The sequence below is a fragment of the Hippoglossus stenolepis genome, chromosome 7, assembly GCF_022539355.2.
Source record: "Hippoglossus stenolepis isolate QCI-W04-F060 chromosome 7, HSTE1.2, whole genome shotgun sequence".
Taxonomy (NCBI): Eukaryota; Metazoa; Chordata; class Actinopteri; order Pleuronectiformes; family Pleuronectidae; genus Hippoglossus; species Hippoglossus stenolepis.
In genome coordinates, this window is record NC_061489.1 from 14,041,670 (window position 1) to 14,068,868 (window position 27,199).

Sequence of the window (27,199 nt, forward strand, 5' to 3'; positions counted from 1 at the left end):
TCAGTATTAGAAAACACTTTAGCAACGGATTTTGCCACGGCCCATTACTGAGAAATGAAAAAGAGTCACTGGGAAAGTTAGCTCTCAGAACGTCTGCAGGTCATGAGATCACGCTTTCGAGAACACAGGAAAGCACCGCGACCAGTCACATGACCTGTGGTCATCTGCAGTCTGACAACACACTTTTTCTTATTTAACTTTTCTTATTCACTACTAAACAAGTTTGGTATGGATGTGTGATTTTTGAGTCTCAGCGTTTTTCCGAGCATGACTTTCCTGCCATGCGACTGGACAAATGGCAATGAGGTTGGTATTAAAAGCAAAATAGGAAACAGTTTGGGTCAGAGAGTTCATGTCAAACACAGTTAAGCAACATCAATACATGTATAAATAGATTAATACCGGAGTCAGTGGCGTCTACCTACCATTACACAATCACACTGGTAAGTTACTCCACAGTATCTGAGTGGCATTTAACATTTAGGTCAGTTAAAAACATATTTGCATAATCTTGAAAAACACCCTTATAACACCCACCCCAACTCTGGGAACCTTTGTGTTGTGCTGTCATCTGTAATTGCATCATTAAATCGGGCCTTTGCACAACAGGATAAGACAGGATAAGAAAAAACAAGCGAGCGAGAGACTTCAACGTTCAAGCTGGGAAACTGAGTGGGAGACATGTTGGGCAACCTGCTCTTGCTTTGGTGCAACGCGTTTGTTGCACCAGATGAATTGTGGTATGCAATAAACTTCATTGCTAAATCAAGAAAGCATTTTTTCCCCCAAAAGGCAAAAGCAGAGGTTGGCAGAAAACTGAATGTCATATAACTGCCATCCTGAGTTAACGTTTACAGTATACATTCTCTAAAAAGGTTAAATGACTGGCACATCCCCATGAACTATAATCAAACTTTGACTGTACGGTTTCCTGTTTGTTACTGGGGCTTCCAAGTTTCCAAACTCTCATTGGCTTTCAATGTCCCTGCAGTAATGGAGGCAGGCTCTGTGTGAAAAAAAGAAAAGCAGACAATGAGAAAGAAAAAAGGCAGAAGCTGAAAGAAAGAACCATTCAGCTTGACTCTTGACTTACTGGTTGATTGCGTTTCAACCCTCACCTACGGTCGCAAGCTGAATCAGACAAAATTAAGTTTTCTCCGTCAGGTTGCTGGGATCAGCCTTAGAGATAGGGTGAGCAGTTCAGACATACAGAGCGCAGGGTAGACTTGCTGCTCCTACATGTAGAAAGGGAACATTTGAGGTGGTTCGTGCATCTAATCAGGAGGCCTCCTTTACTGGGCTCACACAGCCAGGACTGAGGTAGACCCAGAATTCGCTGGAGGGATTATATTGGGAGGTGGCTGGGGAGAGGGACGTCTAGGGATACCCCACTTGGTCGGCTACTTCCACAACCTGAGCACGGATAAGCGGAACCTTAGAGACCAGCAAAGAAGAAGAAAACCTTCAAATGTAAATTTTTCCTCCATGATAACAATAAAGTAATTGCAGTGAGTCAAGGATCATGAAAAGATAAAGCTGATTATATCAGCGTTTTATTATGCATACAGTTCTCCTAAATCTGACTTCCACAGAAACTAAAAGCAGAAGCTTGCAGGGCTCAGGACCAGATTGGTTCCACTGGCAGGCAACAGCAGCGGTGGAAGGAAAACTTGGACCTGTCCTGCCAGGCACTTTTTCTCTGGATAACTTTATGGCAGACGAAAGAAAAATAAATGCTTGTGCTAAGTTTCAGTGAGTCTGTGATTGTTCCTGGTCATTGCCCAGCTGAGAGACAGTGGGAGGCTCTAGCAAATGAACAAAAATAACAAGATGTGTCCTGTCCAAGGCCTAACTTGTGCCTTTGTGTCACTGTGTTTACAAGAGGCAGTCGTACCAACGGGGCAGCCCGCGGTGGTCGAATCTGATGGGGGCATTATGCCTCTCTCTCCCCAGCCATCTCACTGTGCCATCACAATTAGCACCAGTGAAATTAAATGACCTCCGTCTGCATTCCTTCCAGTATGCTGTCATGGAGCAGAGTGACTCACGGACACGTCGTTATGTTCGCATGCTGTGGTGTGTTTACACAGTCTGGGATTGAGCTAAACAACAGCCACCCGAAATAATGTAGATGCTTTTGCAGCAAAGAAACACATGCGGCGCTGATGCTGGGCTGAGGAAGCAGCGAGGTCACTGCCAAGAAAGTGTACGAGTCCGGGAGGAATGTTGACAAATGCTGAAAATGTCCTCTCCCTCCCTTTCCTCATTTGTTCTTCCAAAATCGAGTACCAAAAAAACCCAACAACCTAATTCCATCCAGACTACCATCAACAACTCGGACACAAGTCTGTCAGGGGGCTGCAAACAAAGACCTATTTCTTACTGGCCTGAATGAAAGGTGTTATAAAGTGGAAGTGGAGCCTGCAGTATTCTGGCAGAGGGAGAGAGAGGGAGAGAGAGGAAAGAGGGAAATGTATGTAACACTCCAAGTCTCAACCTTTCAGTGCTTGTGAGCCGACAGTGAAAAAGTCAGTCGGGGTCCAGAAGGTTTTTTTTTTTTTTGCGTCAGTAGGTGCAACTTCTGCTAAGAAGAGCTCAGCTGGGAGACTGATAGTTGACCTGGTGGTTGACCTATTCTTAACAGCTCTGTGCTCAGCAAAGGTCAAACCGAACAACTGAAGAGGAGAAAGTTTCTAAGCAAATGAAAAAAACATTGAAAGCAACAACAAATTATGTTTTTTAAAATGAGACTACCTTGTTAATCGGGAGTGTGTTTGAAGGAGCAGCTCGCATTCTAAATCCTTTTCCTTGCTGCCATAAGTGGAGGCTCACATTTACAGGAATTTAACAGGAAATCATAATCATCTGTGTGCTGCATGACTCTTTTCCTCTCTTCCCATTTCCATCCGTCGTTTCCACACACCCTTGCACTGCTCAACCCTAACGTGTTTACTGATCCATCAGCCTCGGGCTTGTTTAGCATAGTTCACGTGTTGCTCCACTCTAGGCTGACGGTGCACATACAGAATAAAGCTGTTACGAAACAACGTGTTTGGTTTGTTTTTCTTCTGTTGGTTCTTATTTAGCAAACAGGGGCTGCAGGAAAGACATATCTCTCCAATAAAGCTAATCTACAACATATGTGGGGCAATTTGACAACTATATAAGCTAAAAATGGAACAAACCCCAATAACATCGCACAACCCAATTTGCAGCGTATGGGCAACAGATAAGTCAAGGTTCCAACACTCCAGTCATTAATGATCTGTAGGTTTCATCCCGATTCCAAGACAGAGGCCTGTTCTCACCAGAGGTTACATAACAAACAGACCCAACAAGTTGGCAAAACACTGGTGATCAGTAAACGCCTTTTCAGGGAATTTGTCAGTGGAATCAGTCATAATTGGAAGGGATGTGTTGTCATGTGTTCCAGTTAGTGGTTAGATGAAGTAGCTTGCTGTATTTCTTGTGCCCTTTTATCCATGGGCCACCTCCCAAATGCCCGCTGGAGGGAAAGGGTGCTATTCTTGGGAAATTCAGAAAAACACCCTGATTAAAAAAACACACAAACAAAAAAAGTCGCTCATTGTTATTCAAGTGAGAGGGTTGATATAAAAGAGAAAAAAAAAGCTACAGACTAGCAGGACACTTCCTCCTTTTCATATTCAAATCAGCTTTCTAGAACAGAGTCAGACATTGCAGTACTCGTCCCGTGACTCAATAACATCTGTACCATTGTGTTGAAAACAGTGTCGCTCCCAGGACTTGTCTCTGGTGTTCACTCTCATTTCAGCTTCCTAACCGACATTTGCATTTTATGGAACCACAATAGTTAAATGTGGATGGTCAACTTGCTGCAAGCGTTTTCAGTTGTGTATCTTTTTGGATTGAAGATTATAAAACGAGCAGAAACAGTATCTTCAGGTAATGAATTAACTTATAACAGCCATGACTGGTGTACTTTTCTTTTCACCCTCCTACTATGAAAAGGTTTTACATCCTTATTCATTAATGAATACTGAAAAAGCACAAATTATTATCCAATACACCAATTTATCTGATAGGTAACTTATTGTGCATCTATAACCAAACAACAATTTACAAATGTATCTGTTTTATAGCTTATAATGAAAAGATAACAGATACCTTGTTTGTTTTAACATGAGCAATGGGCTGGAGTGTTAAAGATCAAAATGAATTGAACAAATATACAAATTTATTTACTTTCCTATGAAAAAAGGAGGAAAGTTAATTTAAAGGCAAGTTCAATTTAAAGACTTATGAAGAAGTGCAAGTGTGCATGTATCTGTGTGTGAGAGAGTGCATACTGTGCAAGCTGTGCAGTGAGGTGATGAGAAAGAGAGAGTGGTTGGTGTGTGTGGGATCATATTTGCTGTGGTCCAATCTACAGTTTGAATCAGATCAATATGATTCCTCGGCATGAAACTTAATTTGAATACAGTATTATACAATAATTAAAGGATTTAATTGCTTAGTCTTGTTTTGTTGCCTTTTTAATTCACATATTTCTTCATAAAAAGCCATAATTACTACCAGGTCAAATCTGTTTTACAGGCATTTAAAAAAGAAAAATGCATTCAGTGAACTATTGTTGGGGATGTAATGAAGCCAGAGTTTTAATCATCTAAACATGGCAACAGGTCAACTTTGATGCAATAAAACACTCAGCATTAGCATTTTACTTTACTAGTTTATTACTATACTGGTAATTCTCATGTTTTCCCATTTACTCTGTGGAAACTTTGTTTGTTAAATTCAGATTTTTGATTCAGATTTCCACTCGACAGTCTAACCAGCCTCCGGCACTTGCTGTCACAGACACTATGAGACGTGCAGCAGGACAGATTACAGACTCAGATTCTGATCCCATGATAAGTGGCTAACACGTTTTGCAGATGTCAGCACTGTTACTCCTGCACAACATCCGAATGAGCAAGTTTCAGGATGTGTCATCTTAGAAACAGGTGGGGGTTTGATCTGGCATATCTATTATTTATCTTTTAAAGGTCTAACACAAATACTTGATGATAGTGTCATTTATGTCCTTGATATTGTTCCTCGAGACAATAATATTCACCTTTAAAGTTGTATTAAGTTTTATCAGATCACGCGCAGCAGCATTTTCCTAATCCACCACAGGTAATGATCCATAAACAACATTTCGATTTTCACGTCATTGTCATTTAAAACTCTATTGTACCTTTGTTCTCTCAAGCTCAACAACAAGCTCCTCCCCTTGTCTCAAGGTAACCAAGTTTTTTTGACAGTTTACTTAAAGAACTGGGAGTACAGCCAACACCTCCTATCAGAGGAAACACTGCCTAACAACAGCTGTGAAAGCCCTCTCCTTCCTCTCTTAAACCAGCCAGTCTCTCTCTCTCTCTCTCTCTCTCTCTCTCTCCTCCTCTTCTTTTCTCTTCCTCATTTTTGCATTTTCCTGTTTTGGCGTGAGCTCTCTGCTCAGTCTTTGATACAAAGCGAGGGGCTGTCCTCGGGGCCGGCGAGCGCAGACACAGAGTATCCGGTGAACTGTGCTCTGATGAAAGCAGATACCACGGATTCTTGTTATTGTGATCATTTGGGCTTTGATGGCTTGGAGACTTTTTATTTTGGATATCAAGACATTATAAGAAATATGTTGTGGTAGAGTATTGCCTCAAAATGTGGTTAGCTGTATTTCAATGTGAAAGGAAATAATCTTGCAACACTTCCTTAACTTCCATGGGTGCATCAAAAAGTGCCTGAACGCAGATCATTTATCATAAATAAGCTTATGTGTATTTATATGCGTATACGTGTGGGTCATGTCTCACAAAAGCAGACACCTATAATTCAGTCTAAATTATACTTGCAGCACTGCAGCAGATAATAGAGGCTTTGTTCCTATTTATTTGTTTTATATTTTTTCACAACATGGAGTAAGGTGCATGACGGCATCACTGGGAGTTCACCTTTACTCAGAACACAGCCCAGACATGGGACCACTCACTGTGCACAAGGCTGTTGTTCTCACTGTGACTCCTCCCACCTTGCATTCAGACACTGTTTCATGATTACATACACAGAGCGCAGTCTCACTCCCTCGTGCATGCCCCCATCACAGGAAAATGTACGCCACAATGGCAACACCTGTGCCGAAAATAAGCGAGCGCGTACCAGACAACAAGGAATGTGAGACAGGTCAGAGACAGGATGTTTGCCTTGAGGGAAGAGTCCTGGGTTTAGGCTGTCCCGAAGCCTGTCAGTCAGAGATGAGTTACTGCTCAGAGACACTGTGAATAAAAAAAAACAAAAAAAAAAACAGGAAGAACAATATAGCTGTTTGAGGAGGAGGCGTGCAGCATGTAAAGAGAAGAAGAAGGAGTAGAAGTAGAAGAGGAGGCGGGGGGAGCAAACCAAGACCGCACAAACAAAAGACCCCGGATGACACAGAGAGCAGACAAATGACTGTGCACAAGGTGGCAGGCAAGACACAGAAGTTGCACAGCCAAATCAGCCATTATATCAATGAAATGTACACGAGAAAAAAATAAGGGGCATATACTCATACTATTGCTGTTATGGTTTTATGGGGGGTATCCTTGTAGTAAACACTGGCAGCTGCCTCGCAGGCGCCACACTCCTGCCTTTGTGGTTGGACTATAATTATAGTTTTACCAAGAAAGAACATCACAGTCATTAAACTGGTCTGAAGAAGTCACATACGCTAGAAAACAAATACAATGAGTTGGCATTTTTGACTTATCGCGTGCAGTCTACTGGGTGTGTGTATGTGAGTGAGTGCATACAGGTCAGGAGTTATCCACTGGGTGTGGGAAACTTTGAAACACCCGATTTTATTTCAGTTCTGCAAATCCTGGAATAGTTCCTCAAAACTGCTCATACAGCTGAACAGACATTAGTTTCATTTTACAATTCATATGTTAATTTACCGTAATAACAACGGAGACCACATGCTTACATAATACCGTTTTCACATCTTGAAAATCTACTGAGATAGATGGAAATCTTACACTGAACCAATATAATGAAAGGACACAAGATCTGAGCTGTATTTACTTGACATGGTCAGTGGTCTTCCCAGAAATGTGAATTCAATAAGCCACTTTGCACAGTGGCCCAGACAATAAGAAAGCACAAAGCACAATGGCAAATAAAACAACACAACTATTCCAAAAAACGCACACATCAGACATCACACACTCAGTGGCAAACCTTAGCAGGAACCTTCACCGCTATTGTGTTTTGTAATTTGGACTTCAGGGTAACTGAAACTTAGTTGTGCGTATTGAAACAATACAGTTGGCTGGACTGAAGGATAGATGTAGCATATAGCACCTAGCTGTGTCTGATAAACATCATGCCACATTCTTGCTCTTCCATGCAGGAACAACAAAGCTGAGCCTGGCATATTTCTCCTGTGTCATGATGCGCTGCAGCCTGCTCTTGTGTTCTTACAGTATCCAAGCCAAAGACAATCCTGGATCAGATCGCTGCTCTGCAGAGCAACGCCTGAGTGTTCCACCTCCCTGACTTCTCCTAGTCCTCTCTGATTAGTTGCGATTGCTATCCAGGGAACACTTTTGAATGCTGTGTTACTAACTAACAAGTAATTGCATTTTAAACTCCCCGACACTCCTCCCTCAGCACCTTGCTGTGCTGATAAGTCGAGACATGACAATGCTGGTGAGAACCTCTTCCATCATTGCAGGAACTCCTGTGATTAGGGCACAAGAAAAGGTGACAGCTAACTGGCTCTCAAACAGCGCATACATGGAAAATCGGTCCATCTTGAAAACAACACAGGGCTCAGCTCCTTGCGCAGAGGTCAGATCTGATTAGAAATTTTATGTCAGCCTCAGATTTCTTTCCATCAGATCTCAAACCAAGCCATCATTATCGACACGCTCTTTTGTCTTGCAGTTTTGAAATAGTTTTCATTTGGACTGATGCCACTGAATGGCATTTTAGAATTGAGTTTGTCACTTTTTCTTGATCCCATACTCTTGCAGGCGTAATCTTTAAATCTCTTCGAACATTTCTGTCTAAAGTGTCTTTAATCCAGTATGGAAAAGAGCTCAGTCCTACGAAAGGTGTAAAGTTGATAAATAATCTCTCTATTTCAGTGTCGTAAGAATGTGAGCAGTCGCCTGCCAAACACTGTAATTCTACACGTCCAGACAGAGACAAAAACACAGTGTGTCGTGCTTGTTGCTGGAAGGCATTTGTGTGTGTGTTTGTTTGAGCTTTTCTGCATACGTAAGTGGCTTCTAAAATTGTTTGCATATATGCATGACAATTTCTGCGAATGTGTGCCTACGTGCCTTGATCTGTGTTTGTCGTTTTTGCATCCACGGCATTGGCGTCCACGCTTGAACGCAAACCTTTACTTGCATGACAGTGCGATTGTGTACCTGTCGCTTGGATGCCAAACAGATACGAGAGAGCTCTGTGGTTTCATAAGTGAACTTTGGACCTCTTGAGGAGACGCTGGAAGCCTGCCAGTGCAAACGTTATTGTTTACCCTGGCCTTTATACAACGACTGGTACGGCAGATAACTAGGGCTGTGCTGCTTGGAGACCGGGAAAATTACATCTCCAAAAGGCAAGTTTGCCTCGTGTACTCAGACCAAGTTCAAGTTCAAGTCGCTTCAAGTGGAAGTGTTTCCTGTTTGTTTCTGGGTGGAGAGCTTGAACCTCAACTTTGCTGTCAGACTATCATCTGCAGTAAAAGCCTCAAATTTTATGGAAATGTTTGAAGTCGATGCTAAATGCAAGATTCAACTCGATGGCCATCATCAACATGTGTTTGTATTTTCAAAGCAGCAAACAAACTATTCCCCTTGAAACTTGTCCCAACCTCAAAACCTCCTTTGGTTTTGAAAAATATATCAGCAGCTGTTTGCAGAAAGGTGTTCTCAAGAAGGATCCATTAGGAAAAGACAAGCTCTCCTCATTTGTTTTGTCACAGTCACACTCACAGGTCAAAGTAGCCTAAAAAACATCAGGCATCTCTAAACTCGGTGAATGTAATGTGTTACTTCGATATTATAGATGCTTTATACTTATTATGTAATTGTCTATGTAATGCATTTGTCAGCAAATATCCTGAACTCTCTGTTCCTTCCTTCTCGACCCTGCTGCACGTCTGCAAATGAACTGTGACCAAACAAAAACAACAAACAACTCTCAAATGACCAATCAGTGAAGCTTATAAGACTTTCATCTCTGACCGAGGCATTTTGGCCTTTTTGAAGGCAGGATAGGCTGGGGTTCCTGTCAACTCCCAGGGCTGGATATCACTCTGTTCCCAGTTTATTTGGATCACACAGCGGCTTTTGATACTGATCCTTCCCTTGGCTGAGTCACATCCTGAAATGGCGCGCTTGTGTTACAGTATAAATCCTGCAGGACTGATATCAATCACGAGAAACAACACAAGACGCTAGTTGAGGTTGATGCAGATTTTGAATCGCCTTGGAAATGCAGGAAACATTTTAACCGTACTAATCACAAAACTTGTTTTAAGACACAACTGTGACTAATGTAACCCTAATGAATATATACAGCCTGATTTACATGTTTAGTCCTTCGGAGGCAGGCTGAGCTTTTAGAAGTCATACGTGTTACAGCCACAGCTCAACAGCACAGCAAAGAGGAGGCGAGTGAGGGATTCTTAGTTAATTTATAACCACACAGGCATCTCCACAATGGAATCGGACTTGTACATGTCTATGTGTACAGTGAGAGATATACTGTTACATACCGCTCACACATACCATGTGAGGAAAGGGCAGCAGTATAGAAGGGCAGCAGTATAGAACATTGCTGAAGTTGAGAAAGTACATACATGGATGTACAGCAGTGGTTACTACTTCAGAAACATGTAATAATACATTTTAACATAACTATAAGGAGATTATAGGAACTTGGTGATTTATTTAATTCTTTGCATATTCACACAGTTAAAGACCATATCAGGGATTTAACATAATAGGTTAAGCATCTTCAAGGCTGCATTTACTGCTCTCACTTTATTCTTCTTTAAAGTGCATCACGATTAACACGCATTTCTTCATTAACTTTACCGAATGTAGCAGCGAGCATTATGATGTAACGTGTGCGTTTACAGCCAGAACATATTTGTTTTACAGTTTTAATGCGGGTGGCCGACATCTGGATGTACACTTCAGTGTTTCTCTTGAAGGAGATGGAGCCGCCTTATAATTGCACTTTCTCATTAGCGTTTCTTGAGGCTTTCTTTTATTAAACCCGCAACATGTTTCCTTTTAAGACACAGTTGAACGGGGCCCACGCATCTGGCCTGCTCTTCCTCTGTCTCTGCCCGTCAGCCGTAGGTAGGCGATCCTCACCATGCAGACAGGCTGAGGAGACATTGTGTACACGATGTTCTCTCAGGCTCCAGCCCTCCTCTCTGTTCGCACACTGTACCTCTGTGGGACGGCACAGACCTATCGCCCTTGTGCTTCTTTCGGTCTCCAAAGTTGAATGGTTTTAATAAGTGACGTTATTTAGTGGGGAGAGTTATACAAGGTGCTGAATATACATGAGTTCCCCAGTTGCACCACTTCACAGCTGCACTCTGAGTTATATCACGTCCCCCCCTAGAGCGAGAGTAAAAGTGCCATATGAATGGCTTAAAAGCAACTGTATGGCTCGGCAGAATTTATGTGCATATTTACATATAAACACAGCGCAGCTTAATGGCCGACTGCACAGATGCTGTGTCTGTGGCGATCAATCCAAGGTTTCAATAGTGCTGCCTCAAGTTCAAACACGAGCAGGGGGTAAGATCCCTGGCCGAAAGAGCTGAGGAGTACATTCATATGGAGAAGTTGTCCCTGGCCTATAGATGTTCGACTGTACAGAATGTATATAGCTCCCAGTTTGATTGAAGTGATATAACGTACAAAATAAATGTTATACAATTTAAAAGCATTGCTCCTTTTGAGGGTGTTACACTGTCTTGCCCCTGTCTGTTTGTTTGTTTGTTTGTTTGTTTGTTTGTTTGTTAGTTGTTTGTTTGTTTGTCAGCAGGATTATGCAAAAACTAATGATTTCAGAATATATAACACATTAAAAAAAAATCCAGCAAGTTTAGGGGACTGACATTTATGAGAGTGTTCAATCTGGTGTGAGGGCCTTGGCGGACGTATGTCTCCAAGTGCCATTCCAGTTTTACTAATGTAATACATATACATATAATGTAATACATATACCTGCAGCAGATCAATTGCATGTTATTTCTGTTATCATTGATGTGTCTTTATTTCTTGTTTGAGTCAGAGCAAGCTTTGCGTACACGGGAAAGGTGAGTGACTTCTGATCTGAGTCATTCCTGTGGTCTTGTTGGAGGAGATTGATTAGATTTTCTTGGCTTGAAAAGATCACTTTAATTCGGGGGCTGATGAAACTTCCTCAGGCTAATATGAGCAACTTAGTAAAAATGCTGCTGTGGTCACTGATATCTATTACATGGAGGCCATGGAGCTGAAAGGATTTCACACAAAAAAATCAAACAATAGCTATTGTAAATAGGATTTATGCTTCTACTGATAGATTTGAGTTGTTAACGCACTTTCCTTCAGCAATGACCGCCAATGACTTGTCTCAAGTTCTCCCTGGGAACTGAATCATTGCCCCTTCGTCATCTCGCAGGTGACAAAGGATTAGCTTTAATTCTCAGCAGAGAAGCCTGCTGGAGTCTGTGGGAACGATTCAGTGTGCGGACGACACCGACAGCGCCAGATAGCAGGGTGCCTATCATCCACTTAAATCCAGACCCTGTTGACAAGGCCAGACGTGCATGAGCATGCGAGCGTGTGCAAGCGTCTGGCCGACCGCACACATCGGCATACACACGCGGGCAAACAAAAACACGCGCAAACACACAAACACACACCGGGGGACGGCTCATCGAGGGCCCAGCTCCCTCCGTGTTGTCCCAGTTGATGGTGACTCAGGTCACGCAGCTGCAAGGTCAGCTGGATGGGAACATGATGGGAAAAGTGGGGAGATGCAAAGAGGGAGAGATGACAGGGAGGACTGGATTAAAAGAATAAAATTAGATACAATTACAGTGATGGATGTTTTAGCAAAGAAGAAAAACAGAAAAAGGAAATTTTATATGCAGCTAATTGAGGAGTTTAATCACCGTGCTGCTTTCTTGTTAAATTTGATCAAAGGCGAAACACCACAAATTTTGCAATTTATTTTCCAGAAAGAACAAATCAGTAAAATTACTCATAATTGCCTCTCGTCATCCCTCAATCCAATACAAGATATTCTCTGTCACTTTTTTGGAAGTTTTGGATTGTCTTTTGTCCTCTTTAAAAACTCATGAGGCAATTCAGTGGTTATGTCCAAAGATTCTTCGATTCTCAGTCGTCAACGTCACCAGTCTTCTCAGTGATAGCCCTCTTTGCTTATGATAAATGTGTGGTGCCAAAACAATTTTTCAAATAACATATCAATGTTTAAACTCCATATGCAGCTCATTTCAGCCCAACAATTTTCAGTAAAAAGTGAAACTTCGAGCTGATAGTGTCGAGCCCATTGATTTTCCTGCAGGATCGATCAGTTTCGCAGCACATGACTATAGATTTCCACTTCTCAGCATCATGACAGTCTTGTGATGGAGTATTGGAGCAGCCTGTATCTTATAGCCTGATGTCAGCATTCTGACGCACAGCCACACGACTCAGACAGCTGAGGTACACTTTGCACTGGAGGAACAGATGAACACAGACAGATGGCACTGAACTCTGTAACCTTTTGTTCTGGGATATGATCTATCCAACAGACGTATATATCACAGTTGTCATGATGCAAAGTGGCAGCCATTGCCACTCGGGGGTGATATATTTTTCATCGCTTTAAACATCGCTATTCTTGCTTTGTGTTACTACATTAAAGGTGGCAAAACCTTTCTCATACCTTTTTTTTGTTTCAGAAATATAAAGAGTTATTTTAGAATTCAAACCTGTGTGGTGTTAATTTTAAATACAGCAGAACAGAAAAAAGAATGAACCGCCCCACTGCTCTCATAAAGGTTTGTGATAAGCTACGCGACCCGTGACAAGTCAAAGGGCTTCGACACAGCTAATAACAATGATCACTGCTGTTTATCACTGCCTGGTCAATTGGGTTCACAGCCTTTGACCTTTCGTAGAGCCTCACAGGGTTATTAGCGAGATCACTTAACTGAGAGTTAAATCCCTGCTCTTCCAGAGCAGACAGATTTTTTATGTGTGTGTACACATGTTTGCACTAAAACACAGATGGCAATCCTATGGGCTATGGACTAGAACATACAGTTACTTCTTTTGGGGGGAATGCAGGGTTGGGGGTACGAATACGGCCGGACATACTGCAATGCTTCCTCAACTCACTCCTCTGGGACTTGGCTCTATTTCAGTTTTCACTGTAAGTTTAGCCAGGACATTCCCCTGTTAGAACACAAGGTACTGTACATCTATACATTATGGCCTGAAGCTGTCTGACTTCTGCTGAATCACAGGCCAGTGCCAGATGCTGCGGGGACCCCGAGCTTGTTAACGGCCTTACACGGCGCAGCACCATTTGCTCCAGCGCACCTCATCCTGCTGTAAATTGCTATTAGTTCCGGTGAAGGCTACTGTAAAGGAACTGTACGTCATTTCATGTTTACTGAAATTAAGTGTTGTAATTTCTGGTAATCAAAGCATGAAAGTGGGCCGTCGTGTTATCTCAGGAAACTGATTCAAGGAAAGCAAGTTCCCATCTTGTCTTCTTAGAAGTAATGATCAAAGAGTTGCATGTCACCCAGGCAGATGTTACATAGCAAAGGAGATCTTCTATCAAGGGACTTATCCATGAAATACAATCCTCCACAGATGCTGAAAGGCAGCGATGTGAGCAAACACACATACGCCTGCTTGTGACGTCTTCTGATTTCAGCTTCAATTAGAAAAGAAGAAGTGGCGCAATGTTTCCGACCATGAAAATCACAATAAAACTTTTCTGCAGCGACCTATGCAAGCGTGGCTCTATAGGGGCCTGTGTCTCAAATTAAAGACGTTTTCAGACATGAGCTCCTTAAAATGGACTGAAAATTGGGTCCAGGCAGTTTGCTGTTCACATATGAAGAACGCAGCAGGACAAACTCAGAGTCAGACGCGTTCACAGCAACAGGAACATGTCCGAAACATTCAGGCGAGCTGTGATGCCTTGGTATTGCAAGCAGGAGGCAGGACATTTCATCAAAAGCTCATAAATGGTTTTGTCTTCCCAAGTTGACGTCTTGAAGTCATTCATTTTCAACCTGACATATTTATATTATTTTTGTTTTTTTCACTTTTGCATCCATTGCATGTTAGAAACGTCATCAACATATCAAATCGCTCGCTGTAATTTTTTTCACATGGGCTCACTCCTTCTGTAACAATGACTCATACAGCCCCTCCGAAAGATTTCTGGAAAATATCCAGACTTCTGAAAACAAGTAAAACGGTTTCACACAGCAGACTTAGTCCTGATGTCTACATTACATATTGTAACTTTTAAGGCCTTCGACTAACAAAGGGGCATGAAACCTGGTTGTACCATGATTCCATTCATACAGGATTTATGACATCTCTGCTTTCATGAAAGCACAAGTGAGTTTTATTTTTGTCTTTACCCCTAATTCATTTGATTCCGATATTTACAGAACTGAATTGCTGTTACTTAAAACGAAACGATAAGATGGATAATCATCTTGTAATGCACTCTTACTGTTCTTCTGGATGTGTCTATTCATATTTGTACAGACAGCATTGGTCATGTGTGTGAGGAGATAATTGTCAGAGAACATGCAATTACATGGCACCACTAGAAAAACAAAAACAAGTGGTTTGCAAAGAAACTAAGATATATAGTCGCTGTGATGTTACCCAGTGGTTTCAGCAGAGGGGAAAGTTTCAGCTAAAGAAAAATAAACTATACATTACAGAAAAAGACGGCTTGTCTTTTAACATGACAAGTCATGAAATTGTAGATGGTAGAAAAAAAGAAAACCATAAGAACAACCAACCAATTAAATTTGACTGGCAAAGGTGAAAACAAAAGTATCAAATGTCTTAATCCTCTCGTTAAAATTTTTCCAAGGAACTGCTCCTGACACGATGGGTGTAAACATGCCCAGTACGAGTCATCTCCTCCCTCTGATGATGCTGCGTGAGAACATTGTGATCAGTTATTATTAAGTGAAACAGAAATCCCACAGCTAGTTTATTGAGTTAGTGAAAGTGGGGTATAGGAAATCACTTAACCAAATGACACCTATCAAATGATAGTTACTTTTAATTTGCTCCATTAATATTTATAAGTCTAAACAACAAACTAACATTTCAGACAGACACTGAATGAAGCTTTCTCTTTGATGGTGTCGACAGATGGGCTTGACGCTCCCTCCCTGCACGCATTACATCACATTTGTCCCATCATGCTAAACTTAAGTCATAAACAAACAAGAAGGGCACTCAAAGAGCGCATAACCCCACCACGGCCAACGCCCCATCTCGCCATGTTAAGGAAAGCGGGGGAATACGCCCATTTCTCTGGATCTGGAATGACCGGACTCTTCCTTGGGTCATGCAACAGACAGACAGACAGACACACGGCAAAAAAAAAAAGAGCCTCCTGGGCAGAGATAACAATCAGTCGCAACATTATTACCTATGTGGTGAATCTTGAAAGCCAAAGGCAGCATGCAGAAACCGGTTTTATCTGTCATGTAACTCCAAACTCTGTCTCTGCATCACATACCGTGTACCGTGTCAAATATCTGAACTTTCCACTTGCCAGCAAAATGGATTAAATTGAGACAGAGATGTGAAGCATTCATGCGGAACTGCCAAACGAGAAAGCAGCATGTAAGTGATCGTGACAAGAGCAGCTTACGTTTCTCTGTTACACCTTTACCTGCACCAATAGGTCTCCAAATCAGTAGTACATTAATTACAGCCATGATGACAAAGAGGCTTTCCGAAAGGGGCAAACCCACTTAATCAGAATCTCTGTGTGTTTTGGGGATTGTGCGTGCCACACACGTAATCTGAAGCATTACATAAGAAACCACTGAGCTAATTCATCTGCTTAACTGACTTAAAGTTACGAATCAGAAGTTGTTGTGAAACAGTATCTCCATGTTGCGTAGCAGGTGGTCGTATAAGTGAGCAAAGAATATGATATTTGCTCTAGTGTTTTGGAAAGTCTGCTGCAAGACAAGGTCATTATAAGGAGGACAAGTTTGTTTTACATCATGAACCAACTATGATTTACTACCCACATTATCACTGAATAAACAAGGTACGCGGTGTTGTAGTGGTGCCTGGAGAAGTGTGTATACGCTTCATTTTTCTTTTTCAGCCCGTCCAGTAAAGGATAAACTCTGTGTGTTATAAACAGTGACAGGAAAGACTACTCTTGCGTATTCATAGTTCACCCAGAAATTGGCAAATTATCACTTGATTTCAGGCCAAGTAAAGGCGCTTTCACAACAGATTTTTCAGTAGATTCTGCAATAACAGAAGTGAAAGGTGCCACAATGGATCAAAGTTTGGTCCGACCTAAAGAGGTGCTCTGGGTCTGGGTTAAACTGAAGCATGATTTAGATGTTTAAAACAATTTTTTGGACAGCTGAAGTTGCTCGCAGGATTGCTTGTAGTCCTCACGTCTGCTGATATAGTGTTTGAACGACAAGGATGTTTATTTTGCTGCTATAATATAATGATATTACAGTGGCAACAAAATTAACAAAGTGAAATGGTTCATTCATTTTCTCCACTCAAACAGAAACACTAGATTCTTCTATGGACTTTATTCAAAAATAGTTAGCAAATACAATAGACAACTTGACAACATGCAAATGTCAGATGCAGGCCCGTCTGCAATCAAATCAAATAGAGGTAGACACAGGCCACGTAGGTGATGACAACAGGACATATGTATGATATACAAAAGTCGAATTGCACGCTCCCTAAATTGCAAGGTGAAACCAAAACTTACTGGATCAAATGTAAACAATGTAACAGAGACATGATCCCTGGTTCGGACCATGGATCAGAATTAAAGGTGTGAAAATATCCTAAGTGAGAGATTTCCTGCCTTGTCTGTCTGACACTACTGCACTGTGGAGATGAACCATTTCAGGAAACGGTCATTTGTATTGTGACTCTGGGGCCATTGTGTTCCACTGAATTGGAGACACACAATACGAGTGCCAGTCTGAGCATGGCACTCACAGTTATGGCTGCATATCCAGAGGTATCGCCAGAGCTCAATTGTTCCTTTGTGCTCTGAGTACACATTGGTTGAGAACAAATAACAGTAGGACAGTGAACGAGCAGTCAAAGGAGTCCTGCCTCGCAAACAGGCGTCCATTTGGAAGCCAAGATGGGACACTCTCAGACACGTCTCGCCCATGTTGCCTCTGTCGAGCCTCGGCTGCCTTCTCCCAGGACGGTATGTGCCCTCCGGCTGGCCGAGCCACACCACAGAATCTGCTGCCACCACCAGCACTTCAGCTTCCCGGAGAGAGCCATAAGCTACTCGCCCCCTTACTCACCAAATCTGTTCAAGAGGCTAGATCGGCGGTAAGTGGGGCAGCAGAGGGTAGCAGCCAGGAGAGTTTGTCTTGTGTGTAAGTGGGTGTTGGATGTGACAGTGACTCGTGACAGTGACATATGTGCACATTAAAGACAATTCAGGAGAGGATGGACGGTAACAGCTGTGTGTCAGTGTCTAGATGATGTAGAGCTGTGGTGCTGTATTTGTCATGAAATATGGCTCGTCCTGCAGCTCCACTCAGAGTGGATGGTCGCATTATGAGTCATTTGAAGCCAAAAACTGTTTTCATAGCATTACTTGGCAACAGTAAGTGAAGCTGCAACCTGTTCTCCATATGACTCACTCGTCTCCATTTCTCTAATGTATATCTAGTATTTGGAAATACTATTCAACATCTATCTCTAAATGTCAGTATTAGGTATTGTGCTTGCAGCGCTGATGAGACGATTGCCTCAATGACTGCCTCTGGCTGTCCTGATGTATGGAGAGTGTTCAGTATTCATTGGCTGTAGTCGGTCGTGTTGCCCTCACATACAGCTTCCTCTGAGCCGCTCTCTGGCTGCGGCCAATGGGCACACTCCCATACACACCCTGCATTCCTAATTGTGAGTGTGCAGATGGGACGAACACCGCAAAACTAAGCAATCTTAATCCAATAGAAGTGTTTTAATCTCTTTGGAATTGTTCGGCGCTCTTTCTCATTGGGCTGTATTGTTTACATTTTATATCTGGTGTCTCAAAAACCTCAAAAGCCTTGCTAAACAAAAGCTGGGAAGCCGGCGGCGTGTCTCAGCCTCGTTTGTCTTCAGCTTTTGGTGCAGATGAATCACAGTTTTATATAATGCAGTTGGCTCTTGCACCGGGGACATCTGATGCAAACCGTGGCCTAGCTTTACAGTGACTCACTGGGTTTGCCACATGCCAAACATGGTCGGGCAGTAAGTGTTCCACAGAAATATGAGGGGTGCTGTATCTTGAAAAGGTAGCATAGGTCAATATCTTTAAACAAACTACTTTGTGTAAATATCTTTTACTTGTTAGGATTTGTATTGACGCAGTTGTAGACGTGCAGAAAGCAGGAAGGTTATGACTGTCCTCATATTGGTGCCTTCGGCTTATCTGGTGCGTTTCAGTGGAAAGGAACAGGACGGCTCCCCACTGTCTGCAGTTATATGTCTCAGCTGAGCCACAGGTAATTGTTGTGACTCGTCCCTCCTAAATGGGACTATCACAGCGGGGCAAGGTAACTCAGCCCCTTATCACTAGAACAGGGCCTGATATTAAACCTGGCGGCTATACTGCCACAGCACGGAATGCCAGACGACAGCCACTACGGGCCCTAATACCCAGTCAATCTGCTTTTTGCTTATCCTTGTTAGGCCTACCAAAAGTCAGCCCTTCCACTCTGAACATTTTGTCACGTAACACAACTCCTTTTTCTCCAGAAGACCTTGTCCATGCACCTAAGACCTCTAGTTCAGTAGAACAGAAAACAGAAAGGGCCTTGGGTCATTTATTGTAATTTGAAATGCTTTTCCATCTTCCCAATCTTGCTGTCTCACAGTAAATTTGCATGGAAAACCAATTTCCCACTATATTGTCAGTTAAAATGTGTGGACTCCAGAATACTAATTTATTGTGTTATTATAAGAGGACAGAGCTATTGTTCTTCATAGGATAAAACTGAAGAAACGTGGATTTTATGAACTATAACAAACCAAATTATGCTTGAACACTAGTGTTTGATGTGAGGTCCGTGCACTCAGAAGGAAGTTCCATTAATTTTCTTTTTTTTGATGAGTTGATAATGTTCTACAAATCGCTGGTGATTTGGAAGAAAAATGATATTGCACCAGTGGCTCCCTAACAGAGATTTAAGTGGCTTATTATCAGGATCGAATCAGATAATTGAAACAACAAAAGGGAACATAATGTGACAGCTGAGACATGCTGGGCAATGACATTACAGCTATTAAAACCTGCAAGGACACCTCAGTGAAAACAAGGTGTATTGCTCAATAACAGCCACTGTCAGTGTGTGGTGGAAAATGCTGTAGAGAGAGACAAAGAAAAAAGTGACAGCAGGTATGTTTTCCTCCGTCGGCGTCTTCTGTGGTCGGCCTTACACCACAAATTGTTTGTTACATTTTGCATGAGGTATGAGTGTACTCCCGTCACATGCAGCAACATGCAAGTTCAAAAGACTATCTGAAGTGACAGAGGTCACACAGCGGGGAACAGTGCCTCGGTTTTTGAGCCATACCGAGTCCTGAATGCCAGTTGAGTAGAGTGGATAGTTATACTAATTATAGCCCAACTGTGGTAGTATACACAACAAATACCTGTCTGCGTTACCTTAAAGTACCCTTGACTATGTTGTGGCTTACGAATGAGGGTGAACTGCAGTACAATGAAAACTAAAGTAAAGAAAGTAAGGAGTCAGTGATAAGAACAGCATTGCATAAGTAAATAAATTACTGAATAAATAACTAAATGGCATTGAGTGCCCCTTGAGAATTTTCCAAATGTTTTCCAAGCAAGACAAACAACCTGTATTTTTCCGGAACTGTGAACTTATGGAGCAGGAAAAAAAGGGTTATGGAAAATTACTTAGTCAACACATGAGTCCAGGAACAGCTGAACAGTGTCCACTGCAGGGGCTGTGGTGTGATCTACTGTTTCACCACTAGAGACCAATAGAGTTCAGATATATACTGCAGGGGAAATTTACAGTGAAAGTTGATGGAAAAGTACCTGTGTGCAGCGGCAGCTGCAGCAGATGTTCACCTGTGTGCACATGTGCACCGTGCAGGAAATTCCGTTGAAGCATGTTCTGTGACACATCTGCACAACAAGCATGGGGACAATAACATGTTGTCATCATTAGAATAAGAGTAGCAAAATAATCATAGGCAGTTAGAAGAATAATTCAGTTTTCAGTTGGAAAATAAAGACCCCTTTAACATACTAGACACAGAAGCATATTTAAAAATCATGGTTTAGTTAAAAATCAAATGAGACAAAACCTTGTGATATGCAACATTTTAAGAGCAACACAAGTTAGTTATTTGTACAAAGCTTCGCAGGTTATACATGTTCTGTTGGTTATGATGTTGTTGTTTATTGACATGAGTTCTGCACAGTTTTGGTCTGTGGGTTGAATAAAGAGAAAGAAGAAAGGTTCAGAAGAAGGGCATGTGCAGTGCTGCGTTCAAGTGCTCCTCTAAAGCTCGTTTTTTCAAGGAGCGCTTTTGTTTACAAAAGATAAAAAGTAGAATCCAATATAAAATGTTCCAGTGACTTTAGTTTTTTTTTACAAATGGACTGAATTGAGATGTGTAGTTTGTACTGCATTGCAGAATAAACACGACAGGTGACTTATTATACTGGACTGATGACGTAAAGTTGTTTTGTCATTGATTAGTTAAGGTTTGATAACTATTAATCAAAATAAAACAATGCAAGCCTATCAACTTACATCACTTTTGTATCTACAATCTGTGTTTGTGCAGTGGTGAGTTTGTTTTGATGTTATAACAAAAAAATGCTCCTTATACTGAATTTCAATTGAAGTATCTGCTTTATTGCATATTCATTAAAATTACCATTCCTGTTTTTATTTTATTTAATGCCAATTATTGAGTAAAAAAATACAAAGTAACAAATTAAAAGTATTATTAACTCTGCAAACGACAGTAGTTTGGGTTACACTAATGCTCTGAATGTTTATGATAATGATTATGTTCATAATAATATCTTTTTCATTTTTGCACTTCTCAAAACAAAGTTACAAACTGCTTCATGATTAAAAACACACAATTAAAAATGTATCTAAAATGGCATAAAAACGAATATGAACACAATCGTAAAAGAATGAAAAAAAGACTAAAACACTAAACGTGACAGAATTGTAAACATGCTGGTGCACTTGATTGTATGATACTTTAAGGCTCTTTGTGTTGCTACTGAATTCTTATTCAAATGTGAATGTTATGTGCCAAAGAATAAACAAACATCCCCCTAAGCAGTGAGATAAATATCAAATTGTCATAAAACAGAAACATTTGGGCGCCCTGAATACGTGACCATTGGTTCGTGACCGCGTGTCCCTTATTATCCCTCCCTCTGGCTTTATTATGTAAACGTGGACCCGCGTCAAAAACGCCAATGGCATAAAATCCGTTTTTTTCCTCCGGCACGGGAAGGCAGCACCACCCGCTCCCGTTGCACTAAAGTGGGCTCGCGTCAGATGACGTCACGGAGGCAGCGGCTCTTATAGCGGTCTGAGGCAGGAAGCGGCTGCAGACAGTCGCTCGTTCACACCGGCGAAGCTTCAACAGCAGACTCAGCACTGGGCTCCACAGCAGCGGCTCAGTGCATCGCTACCACCCGAAACCCGAACGCACTAACCCCGGATACACAGCGAGGACAACACCCAGCCGCAAACGTGGCGAGAAGCGTGATCCAAGCGAGCGTGATCCTCAACATGAGCACGGAGATGTTCGCTAAAAGCCCGATGGAGGTGGCCGTGTACCAGTTGCATAACTTCTCCATCTCCTTCTTCTCCTCGCTGCTCGGAGGAGACGTCGTGTCGGTCAAACTAGACAACAGGTAAACACGGGGCCCGGTCTGCCAGGGCTGCGCTTTCAAAACAACGGTTTCCTTCATGAACCTGTTTTAACTCGAACCCAACACGGGCCCGTGCTCTTTGTCCTGCACATGAACGGTTTACAATACTCGTGCACGGTGCGTGGTGGTGTTGTTTGTCTTCCCTGCAAAGTCTCCGTGCGTCTTTGTGTTGCGGTTTATTTGGACTTTGAACATGTAACTGCACAGTGGAGACTCACTGAGTGTGATGCACTGTAACCTGAATAACAGCATAACGGTCTAATGGTCAACATGCAGCTGACTCTCAACAACAACAACAATAATAGTAATAATAATAGTTATAATAATAGTAATAATTAAGTAGATAAGTTTTCCTTTCTGTTTCACTTTCTGTTGAAGAGCAGTGATTCCAGGAAACACTGGTAGTTTGGAAACAAGTTGTTTGACTGGAACTCAACATTAGTTGTATCTATGAACTCTTCATTTATGTTCTGTTTTTTCTCTTTTTCCTGCAGTGCCTCTGGTGCTAGCGTTGTGGCCATTGACAACAAGATAGAACAGGCAATGGTGAGTTGAGATAACACACACGCACACACACGCATACATACATATGCAAACACACACACAAAATCACCAGACAAACGCGCAAGTTTTGGTTCCACGACACTGTACATGCATGTCTTTGTAACCAAAGTGTGTTCGAGGCCCAGTTGAATGACTTGTACAATGCACAATTAGCATTTAGCAGTGAGCTAATGCTTCTAGTCATATGGATTCATTACAACCAGTGCAAATAGTATAAATGGTACAATAACATGTGAGCTTTTTAGATGGCCTGTTAGTTTGGCCTCCTAGATGTTGTGCATCAGCACGTATGGAGCGATCACAACCCACTGACTAATGCGTTCTGCACAAAACCAGCTCTGTGTGCACGCACAGGGAAGTCTAAGTCATGTGAAGGCAGCACAGGCGGTCTGCTTTGTTCATGTGATGAAGAGTAAAACGTGTGGGAGTCAGGGGCAGGAAGTAAAACAGTGTACTTTGGTGTTTACCTTATGTAAAAAGAGATCAATGCAAGTAAACAGACAAAATAATGGATGCGTTCCCAAAGCAATCTTTCCGGGTAATGCTCATCTTTGTTTTGGCATCTGATGTGCAACCAAGCTGATTTCTCTGTTTTTGTATCCAAACTGATCCATCTCTTCTTCTGTGTCATAACAGGATCTTGTCAAGAACCACCTGATGTACGCGGTGCGCGAGGAAGTGGAGATCCTCAAAGAGCAGATCAAGGAGCTGGCGGAGAAGAACAACCAGCTTGAGAGGGAGAACTACCTGCTGAAGAACCTGGCCAGTCCAGAACAGATGGAGAAGTTCCAGTCTCGCATTCCGACAGATGTGCTGTTACCGCTGGATAATCAGAGCGCCCAGGTGACCGTGGACCACCTCCAGCAGCAGCACACCTGCAACTACAGCGCTGGCTCTGCTGTATAAGTGGCTCTGCCTTGGGGCGGGCAGAGCCACTGTCTCTTTACAGTAATGGACCTCCATTTTGAATGAAAGTGTTACAAATTCGCCGCTGAGAGCCCTTCTCGACAGTGAAGGTGAAGCATCAGGGCTGTAAATGATCGATGGGACACAAAAGAACTGCTGACACTGACGAGCACAAAACAGAACCTGGGACGCTCTGACCGGTGTGGTGTCAGGCCCGTCTTCTGATCCCGTCCAGCTCTTTGTCGTTAGTCTCTCTTTTGTAGACAAAAGCGCTGAGAAATAGAGAGTGGTCTGACTTCGTCACCGCTGAGCGCTTGCTTTGAGACAGAGGGAGGGTGGGGGGGCATTCCCCTGCCTGGCCGAACCCTTCCAGCCATCACCCTTATGCACTAGAGAGAAGGGAGGAGGAGGAGGAGGAGGAGGAGAAGGGTGTTGACTGGGCTGGCCCTGCAGGTGCCGAGTTGGGAAAGTGTGCGCGAGGGGGAAAGTTTATTCCCTGCTCGCCTAGAGGAGACCCGTGTGTGAGACGTTCCTCCAAGTCTCGAGGAAGAAGAAGAAGAAGAAGAGAGCCCCATCATGCAGATCTGTCCAGTCACGAAACATACAAGTTTCAAAGGACTCTCCCTGCCACAACATTTCAGCCACATAACTTTTCGGACTTTCTCCTGTACATGCAATGTGTTGCTCATTTGTTCATGTGCATTTTATTCATGCCTAAAAAGAATAATCACCAGGATGAGCTGCCGCGGAGGTCGCCGCAGTAGAAGCTGCCAGTCACGGCTGGCGGACGCTGCAGTGGACTGACCAGTGTGCTGTAATGATTCAGAACATGTAATCTTGTACTTTCTGCAGTTGGGGCTTGCTGCTTATGGGGGAAATTAATCCTGCTATATCTTCTGTTTTTGTTTGTGATTCGAAACAAAACTCAGTTGTTGTAAAATAGGAGCATTGTACAGTGGTCTTAAAAGATGTTATATATAAATATATATATATAGATGTATAAAGTAGGGCGCAACAGGCATCTGCTCGCCTTGTTTGCCTCGCTCTTAAAAGTAAAAGGAAAACTACATTGTACATAAGGTCGAAACCTCATGAGGTAAAAACGTAGTGGAGATGGCGAGAAAGCGAACCACTGCTTTCCTCGCTACAGATGCACTCCTGCATTTATTTTTTATTTTTTAAGCATCGTCCAGTATCTGGTCCATTTTTTAAATTTGCTCAGATGCCGACTTGAAAACGATGGCATCACAACAGTGCCTGTCTGTAGTGAGAGAGGATTTGAACTCTGCTGTTGTTGTTTTTCTAGCTACCAAAGACTTTGCCTGTTTGTTTCTAAACAACAGAAAAACCAGGACCATGTGTGAAACTTCACAGGGAGAAGTTGTGTTCGTAGCTAGTGCTAAAGTTTCTATGTGTTTTGTAAAGATAACGGTGTTGTTGCTGTACAGTATCCTGGAAAAATGGTTGCTCACTGAAGTGTTTGGATACAGCTGCACATTTTGCAATAAACCTTGTGTTTACATGACGCAATACGTTGACACACTGTGTTTTGTTCACAGCATGCATGACACAAACCAATGTTGGATCAGGACTTTGATCCAAACAAGAGATTCAGAATTTAAAGTATGACACTTATGGGTTTCCTTCAGAGAAACAGAACAGGAAAGAAAACAAACATGTAATTTTACACTTACTTGAAACTAAAGTGTCTGGGTATGCTAAGAGCTGAAGTAAACAACCCATCTACAGTTTGATGTTCAATAATAGAGAATGGGATTGGATTTATTTTTAGGATAGTTATAAACTTTTGAGTGCTTCCTTAACAACCATATGTGATGTGTCAGTAATACAACTTGTGCTGATGTCTAATACACTGCAGTCAAATGGGCGAACCAAAGACATGAGAGCACATCAGACTGTTTTTCTTTCCCTGATGGAAGTCTTATTAAAGGTTATATACTATGCAATGGAGAAATGTATTCAGTGGAAACCCAGGCAGGGAAGACCGATGAGGCGTCTTCGACTACACCCAGGATGATTTAATTTACTGCTACTTTTTAATCTCAGAGAAAACATAATGCGTTCCTTGAAGTAACCTTGCTGTTACAGGTTTGTGCAACTCCACCACGACTTGTTTGCCTGCATGCTGATTTCTATTCCATCTGTGAGCCTTTGTTTGTGTTTACGAAGTCAGTATGACGAGCATGTGATCTGTGAATCTCGGCACACAGCTGCAGCGAGCCACAGAGGCCGTACGTCAGAGAGGCATTTTCCATTTAGCACAATGGCTCTTCAGAGAGAAGAATCTTATTGTCTTCTGAGAGAAAAAAAAGTTTATTAGCAGGTAAACAACTTTTTTCCCCCAAAGTCAAAAACAGGGTGACCACTAATGATAGTGAGGTAATAATAGCTGCTTGCAAGTGGACTGGAATCTACCAGAGGGGAAAAAACTGTTTGTCCTCGGAGCATTTCCCCTCAGACGGATTGGCAGCCAGTCAGTGCAGCTTGTGTGTAACCAGATATGTTCTGGCTTTCCTGGTGCGGAGAGCAGCCTCACATGAATCTCTCATAGAGAGAGAGAGACTCAGCTCCAGCCCAGAACAACCATCACAGATCAAATGGCACCAGAGTAAACACAGTGTCTTCCCCATTACTCTCTTTCACACATGACACTGCGGCGTCTCTCCCCTGGTGGTTTTTGTGTCAAAGCAGCCGATTCTATATGTGAAACCTGATCGATGCGGCTTCTCTGAATTGCTCTGTGCATTTAATTAGCCGAAGGCAGGATGCGCAGTGCATCGACTGAAGAGGATGTCTGTTTAATGTGGCAGAGAGCAGAGGGACAGGTGTTTATTGGCTCTTTTTGCACAAGATAATTAGAGACGGTCTTTGTGCTTCCTGTCCACATACCTTGAAGTACCTCGTGCACGTCGATGGAAAGAGGCCGCAGGGTCAGCCGCTGCAGTTTAATCATATCTGTGCTAATGCAGTCTCAAACAGTGGAAAATCCATCTGGCAGTAGCAAACCAAGGACTCCAGAAAGTCACAAAAAGCCTGAAGACAATAAGGAATCTGGCTTGATTCAGTATTTACAATTTCTTTTAAAACTCTTTACGTCATTCTATTTTAAGAATGGTTTAACAAGAGTATGTTATAGAAAGACTTCAGTGCATGTGGCTTTTTTTTTAATTAGAAACTGATTTGCTATAAATCTCCAGTTCACAACAGAAGCCACATCAGGAAAATACTTCTGTGGACATTTATGTGTCTCTGCCAGCATCATGTTTTCTGTTGAGGCTTCTTCATCGGCCTTCTTGTTTATTTGTTCCCTCCAGGTATCCCTGAAGACAATTAGAAATTATAAATGAGCTGTATTTATATTTTTCTAGTCTTATCACCACCTAAACTACACTACAGGTCACACTCACACACACATCCATACAGTGCTTCTATACACAGCACTTTTTGT

The 27,199-nt window shown here is 42.3% G+C and overlaps 1 protein-coding gene across 2 annotated transcripts in view; it reads left to right on the forward strand.

The window, feature by feature from the left end:
• Positions 1–25,260, forward strand: part of tsc22d3 (TSC22 domain family, member 3) — a 36,344-nt gene extending 11,084 nt beyond the window's left edge. Inside the window, exons 1-3 of one of the 2 annotated variants that reach the window (XM_035161184.2) lie at positions 21,418–22,242; positions 22,755–22,806; positions 23,461–25,260. In XM_035161184.2, the coding sequence (XP_035017075.1) occupies positions 22,118–22,242; positions 22,755–22,806; positions 23,461–23,730 (447 nt within the window). In that variant the 5' untranslated portion in view covers positions 21,418–22,117 and the 3' untranslated portion in view covers positions 23,731–25,260. Of the gene's footprint in view, positions 1–21,417; positions 22,243–22,754; positions 22,807–23,460 lie in introns of those variants that run through there. The other variant, XM_035161183.2, reaches the window with a different exon arrangement.
• The last annotated feature ends 1,939 nt before the right edge of the window (positions 25,261–27,199 follow it).